Source organism: Labeo rohita, chromosome 2 (genome assembly GCF_022985175.1).
Source record: "Labeo rohita strain BAU-BD-2019 chromosome 2, IGBB_LRoh.1.0, whole genome shotgun sequence".
Taxonomy (NCBI): Eukaryota; Metazoa; Chordata; class Actinopteri; order Cypriniformes; family Cyprinidae; genus Labeo; species Labeo rohita.
This window is the reverse complement of record NC_066870.1, coordinates 13028624-13052575: the sequence shown is the minus strand read 5'-3', so window position 1 is coordinate 13052575 and position 23952 is coordinate 13028624. Positions and strand designations below refer to the sequence as shown.

The 23952-nt window shown below is 35.3% G+C and overlaps 1 protein-coding gene across 2 annotated transcripts; it reads left to right on the top strand.

Annotated features, from left to right (window-relative positions):
- Positions 1-956: 956 nt before the first annotated feature.
- ubxn7 (UBX domain protein 7) lies at positions 957-19219 on the top strand. Of its 2 annotated transcripts, none has more exons than XM_051096086.1 (11): positions 957-1066; positions 3804-3961; positions 4096-4163; positions 4370-4435; positions 4518-4630; positions 8421-8567; positions 8673-8763; positions 9710-9837; positions 9929-10385; positions 15330-15409; positions 18477-19219. In XM_051096086.1, exons 2-11 carry the CDS (start codon positions 3882-3884, stop codon positions 18636-18638), a joined length of 1392 nt encoding a protein of 463 aa, XP_050952043.1. In that variant the 5' UTR covers positions 957-1066; positions 3804-3881; the 3' UTR covers positions 18639-19219. The 2 variants fall into 2 exon arrangements, with proteins under 2 accessions (XP_050952043.1, XP_050952052.1); XM_051096095.1 differs by having other exon boundaries at positions 968-1066; positions 3804-3965; positions 4098-4163.
- Positions 19220-23952: the final 4733 nt, after the last annotated feature.

Sequence of the window (23952 nt, the reverse complement as noted above, 5' to 3'; positions counted from 1 at the left end):
ATATATATTATTATTATTATTTTATTTTTAATCTAATAAACACATCCTCGAAATAAGTCTTCTTTAAAAAACGTACTGATCCCAAACTTTTGAACAGCATGGTATATAAACATAAATTGAGCTTGCATTACATTTATGCACATTTATGAAAGCAATTTTTCTGTCAAAAATACATATTTAACCGAATTTAAGAGATTTCATCTGTAACAAAATTTCCATGTTCCTACCAAGCATCAAAGAGGTATCTTGCAGTCTAACAATAAAACATTTTTAACACATTTTTAATTACATCTCAAGAACAGATTTCTATCTGTGGTGTCAGAACAAAGGATGATGTTTGGACTATTTTCATTGCAGGTGAGTTCATTCTTTTCATTCAATTCATTTTATACATTTAGCAAAATTTCTGACAATTTCATTTGTCACACTCTTTTAGAGTGGTGTTTTATTTAATCCTGTTTTACAGAATCTACATTTTAATGTAGTCTCATTATTTTCAAAATACCCTGTAGTCTTGAAACTGAACTTGATTTTGGATTTGTGTTGTGGTGTTACTGTCTCTCTTAATGACTCTCTTGATGGAAATGGTGGTATTTTGACTAAACTTAATTACAAATCAAAATGTCCTTACTAAATACTACTCCAAATACATGGCATTACATATTGCTATTAAAAAGCGAGACAAAACCTCTTTGTCATTCCAAATGAAGAAACGAAGCTTTAGAAAAATAGTAGGCTAAATATAGCAAAAACACGTTTTTTTTTTTGTTTTGAATGTTTAAATGAATGTTTAATGAGAGACATGCTGACGATTAATACCCATGCAGTCCATTTCCCTCAAAAAAGCCGTTTATTCAGCGCAAAGTGGGTGATACTGCGAATGAACTACATTACCCAGAGTTCCATTGAGGTGACGCACGGAGGCAGACGTAGAAAGAGATCCTATTGGTCGATGCCGTGCATGCGTGCAGTCGTGTTGTTGTCAGTGGCGGCAAGATGGCGACTCTCGGAGACGCATCAGCCCCGGGGGTTAATGGGTTAATACAACAGTTCACAGCCATAACTGGTAAATATTGACATTTTGCATTTGCGGGAATTTTTGCACGGGCCATTTCGCTTGAGTAAAACACAGGGTGTTTAGAAATGCTGTATGTAGGGAAGAGGGCATCATCATTACTGCCCCCTCTGTCATGCAAAGGAAAGAGACTAACGAAAGCTTCGGCTAGCTGCTATCTGCACTTGCTTTAATGTGGCTCTACATGCAAAAGAAAAGAAATCAGAACAGAAAGGGTGCGATCTAACGTAGGCTCATTTCTAAAGTGTACTGATGGGGACGTAAAACTCTCTCAGACTGAACTTTGAGCATGTGATTGTAACGTTACTTCTGTAATTTCATCATCGCTACATGTGTAACACCTTTCAAATCAAAACAGATTAGTGCTGCAATAGGATTTTCACTCTGCGATTATTATTCCCCCCGCTAAATCTAAACGCTACAGGTTGATTGTATGTGTTTGAATGTTTCCAGCCACCGCGAGTGTGTTTAGCAACTTCGGCAAGTGTGTCTGTGGATGTGAGCCACAGTCCACAACATGGCGGTTTGTGTAGGCTGATTCTCAAATCAGTTATCCGTTTCTCTGTATGCTTCTCACAACTCACATCTAAGTCAAAGATACACAGACCAGCATGATGTTCTTAAAGCACTCAGACTGTTTAGTTTAACTGTTAGTGGAGGTGTATGCAAAGGATGATTTTGAGCATCGCATGATGGTGTGTATCATTTGATAGTTTCGCTTCTGTTGGTCAGAAAATACAAGCCATGTTTCGTAGCTCGGTACTTTTTCGTAAAGGTGAAAGATGCGCTACTTGTGCGCATGCGCGCTCTGAAGGGGCGGGTGTTAAAAACTGAAACGAACGACGCAGTCCGGCTGCTTCTGTGCATCTATAACGTAATATTTCAGATTTTCCCAGCGCATTTTGTTTAAAACTGCACTGTCATACAGTTATAAAGCTATAAGGGTTTGAACGAGGTATTTGTATAAGTACTGAACAGTGTTATTTCTTAATACAGACTGCCTACCAGTATTTACCATGGTTTCCATACCACAGTTATTGTGAAATACCTTAATTATTACATTTTTGCTTATATCTTAGTCTTATTGGCATAGCATCATGAAAACTACAACATGGATCTTTCTCAGGCCAGAAACCCCTAACTACTACCAAATACATGCACACATCATTATGCCTGGTGTATTACACTACCAGTCAAAAGTTTTGGAACAGTAAGATTTTTCATGTTTTTTAAAGAAGTCTCTCCTGCTCACCAAGCCTGCATTTATTTGATACAGCAAAAACAGTAAAATATTGAAATATTTTTACTATTTAAAATAATTGTTTTCTATTTGAATATATTTTAAAATGTAATTTATTCCTGTGTTTTCAAAGCTGAATTTTTAGTATCATTATTCCAGTCTTCAGTGTCACATGATCCTTCAGAAATCATTCTAACATGTTGATTTGCTGCTCAAAACCATTTTTTTTATTATTATGTTGAAAACAGCAGAGTAGATTTTTTTTTTTTTTCAGGTTTCTTTGATGAATAAGTTCAGAATAACAGCATTTATCTGAAATAGAAATCTTTTGTAACATTATAAATGTCTTTATCATCAGTTTTGATCAATTTAAAGAATCCTTGCTAAATAAAATTAATTTTTCAAATTTCTAAATTAAAACTATACTGACTTTTGAATGGTATACATTTACATTACATTTAGTCATTTAGCAGACGCTTTTATCCGAAGCCTGATAGCACAGGTACATCACGGAGACGTCTGTTTGACGGCTGCATATACATCTGCCAGACATATTTTTTAGATTGTTTGTTCATCTGCAATATGTCTATAGGATGTTTATTGTCAGATGTCAAAAAGACGTCTCTTAGATGTCTTTAAGATGTGTATGATTTAGAATATATGTAAAACTGACATCTTACAGACGTCTGCCAGATGTTTGTACACAGCAGATGCTTTCCAGATCAAGTCATCTTTAACAGACACCTTGCAGATGTACATATGCTATCTGGGAAGCGACTTACAAATGAGGACATAGCGTATAATGTTACAAAAATTTTTTTTTTTCAGATAAATGCTGATCTTTGGATCTTTCTATTCATCAAAGAATCCTGAAGAAATGTACTTTGAAATTGTTTTAAATACCGCTAAGAACAACAACAATAATAATAATAAATAGCAGATTTGCATAGAATGATTTCTGAAAGATCATGTGACACTGAAGACTGGAGTAATGATGCTGAAAATGTAGGTTTGATCACAGGAATCAATATTTAAAATGTATTCAAATAGAAAGCAGTTATTTTAAATTAAAAATAAAAATATTTCACAGTATTACTGCTTATGCTGTCTTTTGGATCAAATAAATGCAGTCTTGGTGGGCAGAAGAGAATTCTTTAAAAAACATTAAAAATCTGACTGGTAGTGTACATTGCAGGAAAAAATGCAATATTTTTTTGGACTTGAGCTTTTTCACTAGATGGGTCACAAAGGTGTTTTTGAAGCTGAACAGAAAAAAAAGAAACAGCACTGTGTTTAAAACATATGATGTCATTATATAATCAAAGAAAATCCTTCTTATTTAGTGCCTCACACTGTTATTTGAAGAAATTTGCAAGTGCAGTACCAGTTAGATATTTCCTGTTGCAAACTCATCTCTTGAAGTGCATCTGCTGTCTTTTTTTCTTTTATATGCTGTTAATAGCTTTGCATGTGTATGTTTCTTTACAGGAGCCACAGAGAGTGTAGGGAAGCATATGTTGGAAGCATGTAACAATAACCTAGAGATGGCCGTCACCATGTTTCTAGATGGAGGGGGCATCGCAGAGGAACCCAGCACAAGCGCCAGTTCAGCTGGGGCGTCCAGCAGCAGGCACCCCCCCTGTAGAGTGAGTGACTTCATAACACACACCAAAGGCTCTCAGTCTCTCTCTTAGCAGCTATATTGTTTTTTTGTTTTTTTTTTTAAGTCATTGCATGCTCCGTGCTTTGAGATTGAATGTTGTGTCCTCCCCTCTGGCAGAGATGATGTGCGAGCACCCATTCCTCAGAAGCAAGACATTCTGGTGGAGCCAGAGCCCTTGTTTGGAGGTATTACAGTTTCTATTTATACATTTTATGTGGGTAACCCAGGTCTTTTTGGCACATGAGCTCCTTAGGTGTGAAATAAATATTTAAACTACACCAATAATTTCACAATGCATTTATATGTTTTCATCAGCTCATGAACCCCCATTTGCTACACCCTGATTTAACCTGTCCTGTTTACATAAACTAATGATATCTCTCTGTCACAGTACCAAAGAGGCGTAGACCAGCACGATCAATCTTTGATGGATTTCGGGATTTTCAGACTGAAACCAGTAAGTGCATGTGAGGCATCCTGATGGCACACGTGGTCTAGAGCTTTCTCTGAAACCCTGCTGTTGTGATGTGAATCCTTAGTGCGACAGGAGCAGGAGTTGAGAAACGGAAGTGCAATGGACAAGAAGCTGAGCACTCTAGCCGATCTGTTCCGTCCCCCCATTGAACTCATGCACAAAGGCAGCTTTGAGACGGTAAGCTCTACAACTGCGTTAGCAAACCCATTAGTATTACCAGTAACGCATCCAGTGATCGGCTAATTCATGCACTTCTGTCCTCTGTGTCATTAAGTACAAACATTGTCAGCGTAATTATGTGTTTTGTTCCTGGCCAAAAACAAGTCAAGCCCTGCAAATCAGGGAGTGTCCAAACACAGGTTCAGGTTGTGATGAGCCTTACATAAGAACAGAAATCAAGCCAGGTGGCATGAGTTCTTAAAGGAATGTTCCTTGTGCAGCCTTTTGACAGCATCTGACTGATACGCTCTTACTTACTGCAAAAGCTAATTTTAAGATTCATTTTTTGGCGTTTTTGCCTTATCGTATAGGACAGATCAGATATGACAGGAAGCGAAGTGGGAGAGAAAGAGGGGGGCGGGATCGGGAAAGGTCCTCGAGTCGGGATTCGAACACGGGACGCCCCTAGTGCGAAGGCGCTGTATGTCGGCGCACTGCCCACAAGGCTGTCGGCGCCAACTGCAAAAGCTAATTTGAAAACATCTTGCAGTTTGTAAAAACAGAGACACTGTAAGCAACAATACAGTCAGAAGGCTTTACAGTTGAGGTCAAAAGTTTAGACCCCAACCCCCCCCCCATTCAGAATCTGCAAAATGTTAATTTTTACCAAAATAAGATCACACAAAATGCGTTTTATTGTTTATTTATTACTGACCTGAATAAGATATTTCACATAAATTATGATTACATATAGTCCACAAAAGAAAATTATAGCTGAATTTATAAAAATGACCCGGTTCAAAAGTTTACGTCCCCTTGATTATTAATACCATGTTGTTACCTGAATGATCCACAGCTGTTTTTTTTTGTTTAGTGATAGTTGTTCATGAGTCCCTTGTTTGTTCTGAACAGTTAAACTGCCTGCTGTTCTTCAGAAAAATCCTTCAGGTTCCACAAATTCTTTGGTTTTCTGGCATTTTTGTGGTATTTTCCAACAATGACTGTATGATTTTGACATCCATTTTTTCACACCGAGGACAACTGAGGGATTCGTATGCAACTGTTACAGAAGGTTTAAATGCTCACTGATGCGCAAAAAGTAAAAAAAACAATGCATTAAGAGCCAGGGGGTAAAAATGTTTTAATTTGAAGATCAAAGTAAATTTAACTTATTTTGTCTTCTGGAAAACATGTAAGTATCTTCTGTAGCCTCTGAAGGGCAGTACTAAATGAAAAAATATGTTATTTAGGCATATCTCCATTCTGTTCAGATGCTTTCACACCCCAGCTCTTAATGCATGGTTTTCCTTCTAATGCGGGGTTCACGCTAAAAGATTTTTAAAATCTTGGAAGATCTTCAAAATGTGAGATACCACAAACATGAGGACAAAAATCTTAGATTTAACCATTTGGCTCCTATAGTGTGTTGTGTGCCACGATTTGACAAAGACAGCACACAACACACCAACAGATTTTCAAACGGAGTCCCGACTGTAAACACCAGAAATCTTGCAAAATCTCTCGAGACTTGAGAATAAACATCACACAACAGTTCTATAAGAGCTTTATTTCAATGAGAGTTTGTCTTTGCCTTATGTTTATTCATATTGGAATCAATTGACAGACAATATTGTTTGGAAAAAGGTTTGGTTAATATCTAATCAATATTTAATTTTAATAAAAACAAGGTTAAGGAAGTATCATTCGAAATTACGCACAGGATTTACCCAGCAAAATATTATTTTGTAAAATTTAAATCTTATATTGATTTAGTTGCTCCTTTTATGTATCTTGCCCTAAAACAGTTGTACATTTATTTTGGCATTGCCAAATATTGCCATTTTTTTTTAATTATTAATATTATACAAAATATTGATAATCATTTTGTTTTGTTGTGGGTATATGTATTATTTAGAATTATGTAATCTTTTTGTTTTGTTATGGAAATATGTATTGTATTATTTATTCTCTGCAGAATAGCAAAGAAAAGCACAGTTACGTCTACATGATAAATCTTTTTTTTTTCATGCAAAATTTCATATTCACAAATGTAAGTTCTCCCGTGAATTTTTTTTTTTTCTTTTAGGAAGGAAATGGAGCATTATATTGATACTATACAATTTTCCATAAAACAAAAAGCAGTTACAAAGGTGAAAGTTTGTAAATGCTTTAACATTTTTATATAAAAACTTGTATTTGAATACCTCCCCTCTAGCGTATACTTGTTTATATCATGTGTAATGTTTATTGTTTATATCATGTATAAAGTTTGTCATATACATGTAATTTCCTCTTGTTAAAAAAAAAGACTTGAGAATAAACATGGTGGACGACAGGCAGGAGGAAATTACGATAATAGTGTTTGGAATGATTTTGACAGAAAATTCACGGGAGAAAAAAAAAGGGTTAATCTCTGCTGTCCAAATCCTTTAGCCATGACTGTGTTTGTTATGCTTCCGTCTTCTGTCAGCTCGCTTTCTGATTGGATATTGTTTTTATTTCATGTGATAATCCGCGCATTTGTCCTTGAGGTTCCCCCCACACATCAGGATTTCTGATCGTAAATATTCAACATGTTGAACATTTACGATTCGCGATCGGAGCGCTTCCGACGGTCTTCCGACCAGATTCAGTCACTCTTAACATACCTCACGACACAGGATAATCTTTAGAACCACCAAGATTGGCCCAAAATCAGCCTGATTATCTTGTGGTGTGTACCCAGCTTAAGGCATCAGTGAGCATTTGAACCTTCTGGAATAGCTGCATATGAGTCCCTCAGTTGTCCTCAGTGTGAAAAGATGGATCTCAAAATCATACAGTCATTTTTGGAAAGTGTTCAATTGTACAAAAATGCTGGACGAAATTAAAATACAGACTGATATCGAAAATATTTAAAGTGATAATTTTTATTTTATTGTTATTTTTATTTATATTTTTAGCCATATCGCCAAGACTATTAGCATAAACTTTATTTATTTATTTATTTATTTATTTATTGGGTTGCTTGTTTGTTTATTTATTTATTTCGACCTAAGTATCAATTTTTTTGCATCTATAAATTAGATTTGTCTCAAAAATATTTTGTAAAATATATTTAGCCTCTTTCTCATATCTCATACACACTTTGGGACTAAATTGTTTTTTAAACATGAATATGCACTTCTATTGATGAATCATTGCAGAATAAAAAATAGGTTATCTTTTTTTATCTGAAAGTAAAACTTTATTCAAGTAAAATGTAATTAATTTATTTAATTAATTTAGTTTGAAAATGCGATAATACTTTATTTTAAGGACAAATTCTCACTTTTAATCAGTTGCTTATTAGAATACTTATTATTAGCATATTAGCATATTGTTTATTAGTACTTATAAAGCACATATTAATGCCTTATTCTGCATGATCATGTTTTAGATCCCTTAATCTTACCCCATACCTAAACTTAACAGCTAATTTACGAACTATTAATAGTCAGTAAATAAGGAGTGTGTTCAGGAAAAACTCTTAGTTAGTGAAAGTGTTACTGAAGATACCAGATAATATTCCAGAGCAATGCTGATATTGCTGATATTGCTGATATTTCAAAATCATATAACATTTCATAGAGTTTCATAGAAATGTCGGTTTCATAGAATCCTGGACTGTGTTTATGTTAGAGACAAAACAATTTAAGCACTTCAGCTAAAATACGAGCTTTTTTTAATGCTTTCAGAGTATTACATTCTGAATATTCCTGTAAGTCAAGCTGTTATCTCCCACTATGTGATTTAACACTTTCCCACATTGTGTATTTTGTCGCTTTAGGCGAAAGACTCCGGTCAGCTTGAGAACAAATGGCTGATGATCAACATTCAGAATGTCCAGGATTTTGCCTGTCAGTGTCTAAACCGAGACGTGTGGAGCAATGATGCTGTGAAAAACATCATCAGAGAACACTTCATATTCTGGCAGGTACATTTACACAGACATAAATGTCTTCTGTCTTTTTGTCTACCATGACATTACTTGAATTGTGAATGTGAGCTTTTGAGTTATGTAATTTGTTTTTGCTTATAGGTGTACCATGACAGTGAGGAAGGTCAGAGGTACATTCAGTTTTACAAGCTTAACAAGTTCCCCTATATTTCTATCTTGGACCCTCGTACAGGTGAGAGAGACACAAAGCAGTGATGAAGTTGTTTATTACCATTTTTAACAAGATACATGTTTTTATGTCAGTGCAAGTTGAGGTTGTAAAACAATATTTATGAATGTTTTGTTTTAATTTTGGAAAAAGGTATTTTAATACTTTTTAAAAAAATGTATTATGTTTTCTTTCTTTCTTTTTTTATTTTTTTTTGTTTTTACATGCCATTTACCTTAAATTCATTCGCGTCGTTAAATACATCTTGAAAAAATGGCTAACAAAATGAATAAATGTATAAAAATATATATATTTTTATGTCAAAGCAAGTGTAAAACAATATTTATGAATGATTTTTTTTTTTTTTTTTACCTTGGAAAAAGATATTAAAAAAAACATTTTATTTATTTATTTATTTTTTTACATAGCATTTACATTAAAATCATTCACATCATTAAATTTAAATGTCTTGAAAATAGGAGTGAGAAAAAAATATTTAAACTATATGAAACTAACATAAATTCAGAGAGTACATTACTAAAAACATGGCACACTTATTTTGTACTTTTTTTTTTAAATGAAATTCATTGATTTCATTTAAAGGAATTAATATTGGTGCTTGTCATTTATGTTCTTATAAATTCTTATAAAACAACAATATAATCAAATAAATTTTCTCATAGATCTGGATGTAAATGGTGTTTAATGGGTTACACTGCTATAGGTTATATATATTCAAATATAATACAGAATTTCTTTTTTTAATTAAGAAAGTAGTAATACTAGTAAAACATGGCAATAACAAGATGTACATTCGCTCAATAATGAAGCTATTCATCAGGTACAGTATGGTTTCAAAATTGTTAAGTTATGACTATTTCATTAGCTTGAAAAAAATCTTTATGCATTATCAGGGTTAAAAGAAATGGTTAAAGTTATTTAAGCCTTTTTTTTTCTCTGACAAATACAGGACAAAAGATGGTTGAGTGGAACCAGTTAGATGTGTCCTCGTTCCTGGATCAGGTCACAGGCTTCTTAACAGAGCACGGGCAGCTAGATGGGCAGTCCAGTCAACCTCCGGCCAAGCGGGCTCGTTCTGTAAGTGTTCACCTTTAAGATCCTGGAGGTTCCTGAAAAAGTAGTTATGTGTCTTTTGCTTTACATCGCAGTGTTTTATCCGTCTGTACAGGAGAGTTTGATAGATGCCAGTGAGGACAGTCAGTTAGAAGCCGCTATCCGGGCCTCTCTTCAAGAAACACACTACGAGTCCACCCAGGACAAGGCAGAGTCACGCTCAGATGATGATTCAGAAGCCGAACCTTTCTCTGACAGTGAAGGCCTGATCTCAGTGGATGGCTCAGATAATGAGGCCGGTGGAGGGGAGGATTCTTTAGATGGACACGTCTCTGCAGAGGTAGCTCCTCCTACCAGGCCGGACAGCCCAGCCCATCACAGGAAATCCCCACACAAAGAGTTATGCCACAGGAAAGAGGAGAGTAAGAAGAACCACCTAGAGCCGGTTGGGCTCAGTCACAGTCAGACAGGACAAACAGAGTCCCAACGGCGGCTGGGAGAAAACCACAGATCCACATCACACCAGCCCTCAGAACCTGCCGGCACCAGCACAGCAGATCAAGACGACAACGGTATGTGCCATTTCATATGCATGTCAGTTGTCTAAAGGGGTAGTTCACATCAGACATGCTCGTTATTTGGTCACCCTCATGTTCCAAATGTGATTGGCATTATAATTATTGCACAATCTTCAAATACAGTTGCATTCAAAATTATTCAGCCCACCAGAGACTGCAGTACTTTACAAATATAAGCTTTTCTGAAGATCCAGGAGTTTATAAAAATTGCATCTACAACAGTTTACTGGCATATTAAAAGTGATAATATCATTATATAATGTAATGTTTCTAAGTTATAGGATTTTTTTTAATAACTCAGCTGTGTCATACTTATTCAACCCAACATTGCTGTTTTAAGTCACTTATTTTAATGGTAGGGAACAACAAAATTGTCTTCAAACACAATTAAGCCTTTAGAATCTCTATTAAAAAAAACAGAATTAGCTTGGGGTGTTACACTAACATACATTTAGCCCACGCATGTGCTGAAGTTGAATAGCAAATATGGTAGTCAACAGAGCTCTCACAAAAGCTATAGAGAAGAAAGAGTTTTATTATATTAGAAAGTCTAACGCTACTTGAAAAACTGAGCAAACTGAGAAAAACCTGCAATGTACAGCCAAAGACATGCAAGATGACCCGACAAAAGGAGGAAAAACATTTCAATGCAGTGTATAAGAAGAACACCTGACAAGTACAGGTGCATCTCAATAAATTAGAATGTCGTGGAAAAGTTCATTTATTTCATTGTGAAACCTGTGCATAAATAAATTCAGTTCACACAGACTGAAGTAGTTTATGTCTTTGGTTCTTTTAATTGTGATGATTTTGGCTCACATTTAACAAAAACCCACCAATTCACCATCAACAAATCAGAATATGGTGACATGCCAATCAACTAATTAACTCCAAACACCTGCAAAGGTTTCCTGAGCCTTCAAAATGGTCTTTCAGTCTTCTGGTCCAGAAGGGTGATTGACACCCTTCACAAGGAGGGTAATCCACAAACATTCATTGCCAAAGAAGCTGGCTGTTCACAGAGTGCTGTATCCAAGCATGTTAACAGAAAGTTGAGTGTAAGGAAAAAGTGTGGAAGAAAAAGATGCACAACCAACCGAGAGAACTGCAGCCTTTAGAGGCGTGTCAAGCAAAATTGATTCAAGAATTTGGGTGAACTTCACACGGAATGGACTGAGGCTGGGGTCAAGGCTTCAAGAGCCACCACACACAGACGTGTCAAGGAATTTGGCTACAGTTCTCGTATTCCTCTTGTTAAGCCACTCCTGAACCACACACAACATCAGAGACGTCTTACCTGGGCTAAGGAGAAGAAGAAATGGACTGTTGCCCAGTGGTCCAAAGTCCTCTTTTCAGATTAGAGCAAGTTTTGTATTTCATTTGGAAACCAACGTCCTAGAGTCTGGAGGAAAGGTGGAGAAGCTCATAGCCCAAGTTTCTTGAAGTCCAGTGTTAAGTTTCCACAGTGTGTGATGATTTGGGGTGCATTGTCATCTGCTGGTGTTGGTCCACTGTGTTTTTTTAAAACCAGTCACTGGACCCGTTTACCAAGAAATTATAGAGCACTTCATGCTTCCTTCTGCTGACCAGCTTTTTAAAGATGCTGATTTCATTTTCCAGCAGGATTTGGCACCTGCCCACACTGCCAAAAGCACCAAAAGTTGATTAAATGACCATGGTGTTGGTGTGCTTGACTGGCCAGTAAACTCACCAGACCTGAACTCCATAGAGAATATATGGGGTATTGTCAAGAGAAAAATGAGAAACAAAAAAATGCAGATGAGCTGAAGGCCACTGTCAAAGAAACCTGGGCTACCAGTACCACCTCAGCAGTGCCACAGTCTGATCACCATGCCGAATTGAGGCAGTAATTAAAGCAAAAGAAGCCCCTACCAAGTACTGAGTACATATACAGTAAATGAACATACTTTCCAGAAGGCCAACAATTCACTAAATTCACTTTTTTTTTTTTTAATTGGTTTTATGAAGTATTCTAATTTGTTGGGTTTTTGTTAAATGTGAGACAAAATCATCACGATCATCAACTTTTTCACGACATTCTAATTTTTTGAGATGCACCTGTATGGCCTTCATGTTGAAGCATCTTGTCGAATGCCATTCTTGAAGAAGAACAAAAAGGTGGATTTGAACATGTTTTATGGAGTGATGTAACTAAACTAGTGATGTAACTAAAATGTTACAAAATGATAAAAAAGGTGCAAAAAAAGCTTATAAGCAGAAGCACACCATCTCCTTGGTCAAACATGGAGGTGGAACAGTCCTGTTATGGGGTTGTTTTAATGAAGCAGGAAGTGGAAAATATGAACGTATGAAGGATATCATGGATTCTTTGCACTAAAGGCATCACAATTCTTTCCAAAACTGCCTGATATTTCAAAGACTGAAGCTAATGATCAGTGGACTTTCCTGCAGAACAGTTATCCCAAAGTATACATCCAATTTAATTCAGATTTAATTCTCACTGAAAATATTTGGTTGAATTTAAAGAAAGCAGTGGAAAACAAAGATTATCAGTGATCTGGAAACTTTTTCAGGCAAGGATGAGCCAAGATTGCAGTAGACAGGTGACAGAAGCTTCTAAGCACTTCCAAGCAGCGTTTATTTGTGGTTTCAAAGAATAAAATATTCTGCACCAAAATTTACTTTTGGGGGTTGAATAATTTTGAACATGAACGTTTAGAGCCAATTAGATGTTTGTTTGTTTGTTTGTTTTTTTTTCATTATTCATCAACTTACGTTCTCAAGATTACTCAAATGTGTATTAAACTTTCTCTAATAGTGTCCTGATGCCTTTGTTGAATTGTTTTCACAAAATTTTGTTCTCTGCAGCAAAATGTCTTGCAGGTCATGGGGGTTGAATAATTTCGAATGCAACTGTAGTTCATAGTGACATTTTCTGTCAAAGTCCAAAATAGCTATATAAAAAACAGATGTAATCCAAATGACTTGTGGATTACATTACAACTCATCTGAAGTGAAACAGCATCTTTGTGTGAGAAACTGACTGAAATTCTGTTAATCTACTCCTCCAAATAGCTGTTAATTTGAGATTCATTCTGACCAGATGGAGTTAGAATCAAATGAAAACCTATTTCAGGGTTCCCGCGGGTCCTTAAAAAGTCTTAAATTTAGTATATCAAATTTAAGGTCATAAAAAGTCTTAAATTGTACAAGAAAGTCTTAATTATGATTAAGAGGTCTTAAATTTTAGGCACGGCAAGACCAGAATTGCGATACAGCTTATTGTCACGATTAAACTTCAAAAGGCTGTGATTTCGTTAAATAAACATGAGCGCTGCGCGTTCAAAGTCCGGTGCTGCTGCTTTGTGTACTGCGGTTACCGGGGAAACACATGTCTGCAGTTCCGAATGCGCCATCTGCTGGCAGAGATTGAATGTGCATTTTCAGTATGCCTGTTGTTTTGAGTAGGGTATTCTTACAGTACAGGAGGCTGTAGTTTCAGAACCGCATTTTTAGGACCCTGTAATTTTTTTACAATTATTTATTTTTATTTTATTTTATTGTATTTATTTATTTGTATTATGTATGCATTAACAGCTCATACTATTTATAGCAGTAGCTATTCAATTCTGTATATTATTATTTTTAAGAAAATACTGAATTTAGTTGTTTAATTGTATACACTTAATTATTGTCCTAATCCTAAACTTACCCCTGAAATATTTAGCCTAATTTATTTCAATATATTCTAGACTTCAGTTCATTAGCTTAACAACTAATGAACTGAAGTCTGGAATATACCCACTTAACAAAGTGAAGTAAACAGTAAAACAATTGCTGTACAAATTAGTGTGTTTATTAGTACTTTAATAAATTTAAAATAATTTGAATACAAATACTAATTTACAACATCCAGCAGCACAATTAACTGTTTTGGACAGTTTAATGGGCTAAATGGAGATTGCTGACACCCCTTTGAACACTCAAGTTTATGTCAGCTTTTACATAAAAAATAAGATGGAAACATTAAAAAAAAAAAATGGTTTCAATGGATCTAGTCTTTGCGTCTGTTTGATATTTCTTTGTTGAAATGGAATTGCTAGATGGCGCTGTCTCAAAAAATAGGGTCCCAGAAATGTGGTTTTGCAGGAACATAGTATTGAGGTTGTTTTTGTTCAGACCAAAGCGAAAAGCGACCCATGTTTTTACCCTGCAAACATGCAGAGCTGTAAATGTGAACTGGTGGATCAGTTAGAAGATAATTCATCATAAAAATCTAAACACTAACATGTATTTGTATGTTTTTTAAATTAATATAATAATTTATTGATAATAATTGTTTCAATTAATAAAAGGAATACTTTTTTCTATTTACTTAAAAATTGACACTTTAAAGAAATGTGAAATGTATCACTTTATAAAACCTTTTGTTTTTGTGAAAAATCTGAACTGTAAATCGTTTTTTACAGTAGTTTACACTCATTTTACAGTTTAATATTTAACCATAGACATTGCCTTACCCTGCTCATATGGTATTCATTTTATTTGTGCAGGTCTTAAAAAAGGTCTTAAAAAGTCTTAAATTTGAGCTTAAAAATCCTGCAGCAACCCTGCTATTTGTGAATTAATTATTCTTTTGAGCCAGATAAGAATCATTCAACACATGCAGTCATAAGGAGTTTGTGTGCTAACAACTCACTGAAACGATAGATTATCAGTTAATAATGACTTCAATTTCAGCCTGTTTCTCATAGAAATCTATCAGATGGTTTAAGACTGCTGATCTTCAAACCCCCCCCCCCCCTTTTTTTTTTTTTTTTTTTTTTTTACCTTTTGTATTCTGCGCAATGAGTAACAATATACTGGTTTAGAATTAAATGCGAGGTTTGAACATTTATACATGCTAATATTATTCAGTGAGAATTAATGAATGTACTAAAATGACTCTTTCCACAGGTCCAAAGGCTCGCTTAATGCTGCGATACCCAGATGGCCAGAGAGAACAGATAGCACTGTCTGCTAAAGCTAAACTCATGGTGGGTATGGTGTTTCATGGTTTGTATAGTCCATAGGTGTCTGTATAGTCCATAGTGTGACTGTATGAATTATTCATATCATGATAACTGATGAAACTTGGTAACAGGTTGACATAATGAACAAGTTTCTGTTTTGTCCTTTGAACAACAAGTTTAGTAGCTTTTTTCAAGTAACAAAACAAACACACAAGAATAATATAGCCAATCAAAAAGTGAATACAAAAATCTGATTTTAAAACATGTAAATACTGTTTGTCAGTACTTTTTTCTTTTTCATGACAAAGTGAATATCAGACACAAAGGCCACTTTTACACTGCAGGGAAATGTAGGCCAAAATGTTTTTTTTTTATTTAATTTTGTTTTGTTTTTCCCCCACATGTGACTCAGATCTGTTTTTGTTATGAGTGTGAACAGCACAAACCGCGTGGAATCTGATCTTTTCAATTTCGATTTGTTTTTCAACTCCATGGATTGAAGTGATCTGACCGCGGTATTTACGCCTGGAAAGTTTTCAAAAGCATTTGGGTGGATTTTGTTGCGAAAACCTGGCAATCCTGTTCTTACTGTTATTTTGCACATATCAGTTCAGAACCATGATCTGTTCACACTGGAAATCTGATATTGGCCACATTTAAAACAAAAATGTGAACAGCTATACAAAAATTGAGCACTAAACAAGTGATGGAAACGCCACATTTTGAATAAAAATCCCTTAATTCGAAAAAGTTTTTACGCTTGCTTGAGGTGGGTTTTGACTTGTGCGAAAAAGGGTTAATGCGAATAATGGGAGATGGAAACGCATTTGCTGAATGAATTCCTCCATATGCATCAAAGAAGTCATGTGACTTTGTGCTATGGGATGGCAAAACCCATTTAACCGGTGGACTGATCTCATTCCACAGCATCTGAAATGTTGTTATGATCATTCTGAAATGCCGGAGCAAAGTCTGTCGTCCAAGTATTTCTGTATAATTGCCTCCCAGAACTGTCTTATATGGCTGCGTTCCCAAACAGCAGGCATCTACCTCCGAAAGAAATGATCACATTTATTGTGTTTCGCCTGCTCGCTCTGAGGCGCAAGTAATTTATATGAAAATTACTATATTCAGTGGTTTCTCCTACTTTTCTTAATAATATATAGTATCAGTTTATCAGGATGTGACAATTTTGTTAGAAACGGTGCTTATTCGCAAATGTTTTATGCGATATTCCAATTTTTGCACATTAGTAAAATTTTGGATGGAACTTTGGATGGAAACCAAAGCCAAAGTTGTGCAGTGTTGCTTTGGTGTATCAGGGTATTTCTACTTGTTCTCAAGCACTGCCTGTTGTCAAAAAAACAATGATTTTAACTGGTTGATTCAAAAGAAGTTAAGAACCTAGATCGCAAATTTCTAAAAACTGAAGTTCGGACAATGTATCTAGAATTATTTGTGGTATTATACTTAATAATACAATACTGTGCTTTAAGGCTCTACAATTTAGGAAAAATGTAATTTTTTTTTTTTTTTTTTTTTTTTTTTTTTTTGTAATTTGGATTTTAAAATTAATTTTACAAATTCAAAATAAGAAGCATCACTATTGTTCTACTTTACTGACATTTTAAAAATAAGTATTTAAAATAATATAATCATTGTGATTACAGCTGATAAATACTAATATTTAACCCTTGTGCAACCTTTTGGACATTTTTGTCTTTTTCAGTCTTGTTTTTTGTGATAATTTCACCCGTGTTATTGCAAGCTGCATACATTTTGGCACAGGTGTGTATTTATTATTGGAATTTTACTATTTCACCTCCATTTCCTTTAATAAATCTATTTTGCATTAGGTACAAAAAACTGTTACACACTGCACCTTTTTTGACAAAAGTGTCCCCAATGAAACCCATTAAAACTGCTATTTTTAATCACAGTGCCATTCAACTGTACAATGATGCAATTTTTGTTAATAACCTTTCATTCTGTAGGCAAGGCTTCAAAATTTAATTTTTTACCTTTTTTTTTTTTTTTTACCAGATGCTGCCCTTTTTTTCAGATTTGGCCAATAAAGCAGATAATCGCTTTTATCCTTTTTTCTGCTTGTGTGCACCAGCGGAGTTTTGCTGGCATGTTGTGGGGGAAATTTGGTACTGCATCTAAACAAAATCTTGTTTAGATTCACAGCTTGTTTAGATGTATGGCTTTGATTTTCTAGCAGGTTTAGAGTTTATATTTTATCTAAAATATAAACTCATAAACTTAAACCTCTATAGCTTTTTTTTATTTCACTTTTTAAACTTTTTCCACTTCATCAGCAATCTGCCATGAGTCTTCTTTAAAATGAGAACAAACTTAAGCCTGTGCCCCTAAGCTTCAAATTTTTATGACAGTTTTTTTTAACATAGACATTTTTGTCCACTATGTGTAACTTTTTTTTTTATTGATGCACAAGGGTTAATATTTAAGAATTTGGGAAAATCGCAGGGAGCCATTAAAGCTTCTCTGTTGTTGATCAGTGTGTCGCATAACAAGTATGAGAAGATGGTTGGTGCATTTTGTGTTCCCAAATGCACGTTAAAGCGACCCAAACCAAAAAATCAAAAAAAATCAAAATATTGAGAAAATCACCTTTAAAGTTGTCCAAATGAAATTCTTAGCAATGTATATTACTAATCAAAAATTAAGTTTTGATATATTTGTGGTAGGAAATTTAATAAATATTTTCATGGAACATGATCTTTACTCAATATCCTAATGATTTTTGGCATAAAAAAAAAATCGATCATTTTGACCCATACAATGTATTGTTGGCTGTTTCTACAAATATACCTGTGCTACTTTTTGTGTTTTGTGGTCTGGGTCACATGTGCTCAGCCCCTACCAATTTATGAAAACCTTATTTCTGTTAAAAAAAAAAAAAAAAAAAATTAAAGAAGATTTAAGAAAAGAATTGCATCTAATACAGAAAACGGTTTTAAATGTCTAAATTCTGACGCAGGTTCTGGATTTTGATGTTTTGAATGTTTTTTCAGTTGAAGTTAGTAATCTGTCATCTTTATTTTCTTGTCATCTTTTGTAGTAGTAGGCACTGGTGAGACACGTTCAGTCTAAGGGATTCCCCAATGAACGCTTCGAACTTGTCACCAACTTCCCTCGCCGAAGACTCGCTCACTTGGACTATGACATCACACTGCAGGAAGCAGGACTGTGTCCGCAGGAGACTGTGTTTGTGCAGGAGAGAAATTAGCCCCTACCCTTGTAGATAAATGACACCCCCTCCTGTCATTCATGCCCTAGAAAGACTGAATTGACTGTGCCCTGTTACCACTCGTCTTTTTTTTCGTCTTCTTTTTTTATAACAAGTCCAGGATACTCAGAACATTTGGTAGGTCATAGGGACCGTCCCCTGAGCTGCATTTGTCAGCGTATTTATTTACGAACAACTCGGCACGTCCCATCTGGGTCTTAATTCTTCAAGACAGTACATGTACATGAGTTACGCTCATATTGATATGGAAATTAAATCCCCAAAGGGTTTTACAGATGGGGAAAAATAGGGAAAAATTGTGTATCATGTATATGCAAAGGATTGAACATCAGTCCTGTTAAAATCATCTGAGCAGATTGGGATCCTATCGAACACGGGCTCAGGTGATGAATTGGGGTGAATGTTTATTATTTAGAGGTAAACCCTCACATATCTCATCTGCAATGTGCAGGGACGGATGAAGTAGAGTGACATTTAGCTATAGTAAGTTTCTATCTCCTTTTTTATATACTGCATCATTTCCACAAAAATGATTCTCAAATATAATCATTGAAACAAAAGGGACAGCTGGTCCTCTTGAGTATTTCTTGAGTACCTTATTCAGTTTCTTCTGTTGGGTGACATGATTTTTTGTTCAAGAATACGTGGTTTTGAGCAGAAGCCTCCAGATGGGAGCTTGAACATCTCATATGCCACAGTGAAAGGATCTGGTTGTCTTTTTATGCATTTAGGGCAACTTTTATTTTTGCATACAGAATCTTAAGAGATTCAAATAGGAACAGTATGAGCACAAGAACGTGGCCACTGGGGGGCAGACAAATACTCAAAATAACTAGCATTTTTCTCATAGATACCACATTATTCCATCATTACTGTTAAATAATACTGCATATGGTAAAAATTATATTTGTTAAAGCTTTTATAAATATTACTGATAATCAGAGAACCCTACTGTGAAAAAAATCTACATTTTGACAAAAATATAAAGCAGCACAACTTTATTTTACAACATTAATAGTAAGAAATGTTTCTTAAGCAGCAGATATTAGCATTTTAGAATGCTTTCTGAAGTGACACTAAAGACTGGGGTAATGGCTGCTAAAAATTCAGCTTTGCCATCTAAGAAATTACATTTAAATAGAAAAAAGTCATTTTAAATTGTAATGTTTTACAATATTACTTTTGCTGTTTGCCTTAATATCTGCTCTTGCATCATAACAGTAAACAGGGTAAATTGCACTTTAGATATTAAAGTTGTGACATTCAGTCCTGGAAACAACATAAAATATTTAGATATTTAAAAATCATTGAAATTTCTCTAGTGAATATCAATGTAGTTATGTTTGGTTGTAATATATTTCGTCAGCACGAAGTTGCTCTCATGATTGAAGTTTGATTGACAAGGTCAAAAAGTTAGACTTCGCCTAGAGCAGGAAAACTGCTAAATGTTAAATATACTTACAAAAGATCTTGAGATGAAACAAAGGGGAAAAAAGGAAACATCAAACACTGCCAGATGACAGGATGTTTCAAGGACAAGATATGTTCCCTCTGTAGATCAATGAGACACTTGCTTCTGAAACAAAAGAAACAGCTTGGGTTTTGAGATCCAGTCCCTTGTGAACATGTTATAGGATTCTGTGCTAACCATATTTTTTTCCAGCCAAGGATCTAAATTAATGAACATATATAATTGCATGATATTGTGACTCCCATCAGAGCATTCAGAAACTTTGAGATTGTCATTTATTAGTATAAAATTAGGCTATTGTAAAATTCTTTATATACACTGTCTGATGTAAAGCAGAACAGCAAAATAGATATCATGGTTCAGATTATAGATCAAGTGATGTTGGTCAACCAAATCTATTAGAATATGTTATCTATAGTGTTGAAATGAAATGCTGATCAAAAAACGCTGTAGTTTCATTTCTACTACCCTGCTAAAAAAACAATAGAAAACATCACAGAATTTGTAATGGTTTTAGTTGTTATAATGGGAATTGTATTGGTTTTAAAGGAACCTTTAATTGCCCACGTGGGTCTCTCCTGGTGTCAGCATACAAAAGGAGACAATATAGGGAAGTATCCACAAAATAGAGCTTTATTGAGAGGCTTGATAGGAGAAAGCAATGACCACAGGTAAGAGGTAATAGTTCAATAACTTGAGCTTGTGACTTGGCTGAGCAGTAACACTGTCTTTGATTTTGGCAGGTTTGTGGAGTAGCTGGAATGCTGAGCAGATGACTGAAGAGGAGGGAATCATGCAGGAGGTAAGTAGTTCAGGTCAGGTAAGTTGAAGCACATTGGAACAGCAAGACCAGACACTGGTTTGGTGACGGGAAGGTGGTTATATACAGGAGTTGATTAGTGCAGACAGATATGGAGAATCAGAATTTTGGTGACTGTGAACAAGTGGGTGGGGATGAAGGATCTGGTGTGGCTGGAGACTCCATGACAACTGGTAATTGACCTATCAGTAAGCCCCACCCCCCTTAGGTACCATCGTTTTACATACATTCTAAATTATAAACATCTTAAAGAAATCGAATAGACGTCTATTTGACATCTGATCGGAAATGTCCTGTAGATGTATTACAGATGAGCAAATAAAAAAAAACTGTCTTCCGGATGTAAACTCAAACATCAAATAGATGTCTCTGTGAAGACGTCTTTACATTCTAAATCAGAAAAATCTTAGACACATCTAAGAAATGTCTATTTGACATCTGATTGGAAATGTCCTATAGACGTATTGCAGTTGTAAATGCAGACATCAAATAGGCGTCTCTGTAATGTATGTGTGCTATCAGGGACACATATGTCTGCAAGATGTCTGTTAAAGGTCACTTGATCTGGAAAGCATCTGCTGTGTACAAACATCTGACAGACATCTGTAAGATGTCAGTTTCACATACATTCTAAATAATAAACATCTTAAAGACATCTAATAGACGTCTATTTGACATCTGATAGGAAACGTCCTATAGACGTATTGCAGATGAGCAAACACTCTAAAAACTATGTCTTCCAGATGTAAATACAGACATCAAATAGACGTCTCCGTGAAGTATGTGTGCTATCAGGGATATATAAAAGATTTTATAATGAAAATGAGATCACAATGCAAGCGGGAGAAACCTCATGTTACTGTTGTTACAGTCACAGTGACAACATCTCGGGTCAATACTGTTCATGCACCGCAGTGTAAGATTAAATTAATTAACATTTTTACTAGTTTAATATGGAGAGGCACTGAAATGTAAACTTTCGTTTGTGTTTTTGACCTTCACTGTACATGAGAACAGTTAGCTATTTACAGTAGGTTTGTACGTTAACATAGAGTCACTAACTTTAATGTTAGCCAGAGATACCTTGCTGAGGCACAAGATAACATTAACGTTTCACTTGAGCAGATGAAAACTGTAACTTTGAGGGAGTCTGACAACTAACTGAACGTTGTTGTCTTCATTGGGATTGAGGCTGAATGCTTAGGGACATTTTGCTCTGTTTTGTTTGGGTTTAGGAAATGGAATAAAATAAATTCCATTGCCCATCATCTCAGGATACCAGGAATCAGTGTTACAAATACCTCAGGCACATCGTTTTTCTATTTTTGTAGCATAAACACCATCAAATCAATGAAAGTTTCAGACTTTCCAATGTTTCTCTAGGCGCTGAAACTTAAAGATGTCCGAGTTCTGGTCCCCTGCAACTGATAATCAACTGCCATTGGTTCAACTGTGTTAGAGGGGAGGGGCTTACCGGTGGCTTGTTAAAACCACTAAATCCTAATAGAATATGTTCCAAAACACACTACAGGTAACCATTTTTAATCGTTTTAATGGGTAATAATTTTACGTTTGTAATGTCTGTAATGGTATTTGTAGTGGAAACCATTACAATTCCTGTGATGGTTTCTGATATTAAAGGGGTCATCGGATGCTAAGTTCACTTTTTTGTGTTGTTTGAACATTAATGTGTGTTGGCAGTGTATGTACAAATCTACACTATAATGATGAAAATCCATGCAGTGGTTTTTAATTAATCTGTAAATATAATATCCTCTTTTTCAAATCGAGCCGTTCTCAGATGCCTGTCGTTGTGCCGTCACACCGACAGAGGCCACTCCCACAACAGTTGATTGACATGAGCTCTTACCTTAAACCAGCTGTCACAGTCCAGTAACTTTCCATGTTTTGATGCCAGAGCAGGGATGTAAGTTAGACAAGAATATCTCAGATTGAGCGATTGAGGTGTTGTGTTGCTGGATGTAATAATGAACATAGTGGTCGTCATTTACTCCCGACATCTGAGCCGCTGAAGATGCAGTAGATTACGTTTGTTTGTGAATGGAATGCGCCTCCCGATCTTCATATATCCGTCTATGTTCGCGCGAATCATTCATGGTCCAGCTTCACTTACAGCAGAAGTGAGTATAAGCATTTTTTTTATGAATCTTTGCGATCGCCTTTCGTTATAACGTGGTAGTTAGGAAGTTTAGCGGCTAAATTTGCATTTAAAGAAACAACCCCTTAGAATGAGATGATTTTTGCAGAGCTGATTTTGGCAAGGTAAAAAGGGTGTTGTTTTACAAAACTATTGAGAATTTTTAATCAAAGTATATTAGAGACTTTTCATTAAGACCCTAAAGAATCATATCAACTTGTGGAAAATGGGCATCCGATGACCCCTTTAAAAGCACAAATCTTCAAAGGGATTTTCAGTAATATGTGAAAGAGCTGAACTGGGATCCAAAAAGCGATAAACAAGTTTTCAGGTTTGAGTCATGTTCATCACGTGACAGCCCTATAAGATGAACGAACGGCTCGAAAAATCAGAAGACTCGAAACAGGTCAACTAATTCCAGTACAGAACCTAATAGGATGTTGCGCATGCACGACTGAACGAATCACTCCCTGAGACGACTCGTAACTAACATAACTAACTAAAATCAAACTTATTTTAAAAAACCAACACTTGAACTTACATCAGCGTGACAAAAACTACATAAAATGAAATCATCTTTGGAAAACACTAATTTGAAGGGAAATTTAATTTAGTTTGCCTTATGTCCCATTAGATTACATGGAGAGGGCGGGGTTTATTACCTATACTGGGACCAGCCACTGGGATAGCACACATACATCATGAAGACAATGGCATATGAAAAGGTGAGATGCTATTTTTGACCCGTTAGCCGTAGCTAACTTTTTTTTTTTTGAGTATTTGCTCATCTGCAATATGTCCATAGGACGTTTCCTATCAGGTCTCAAATAGACATTTAGAAAAT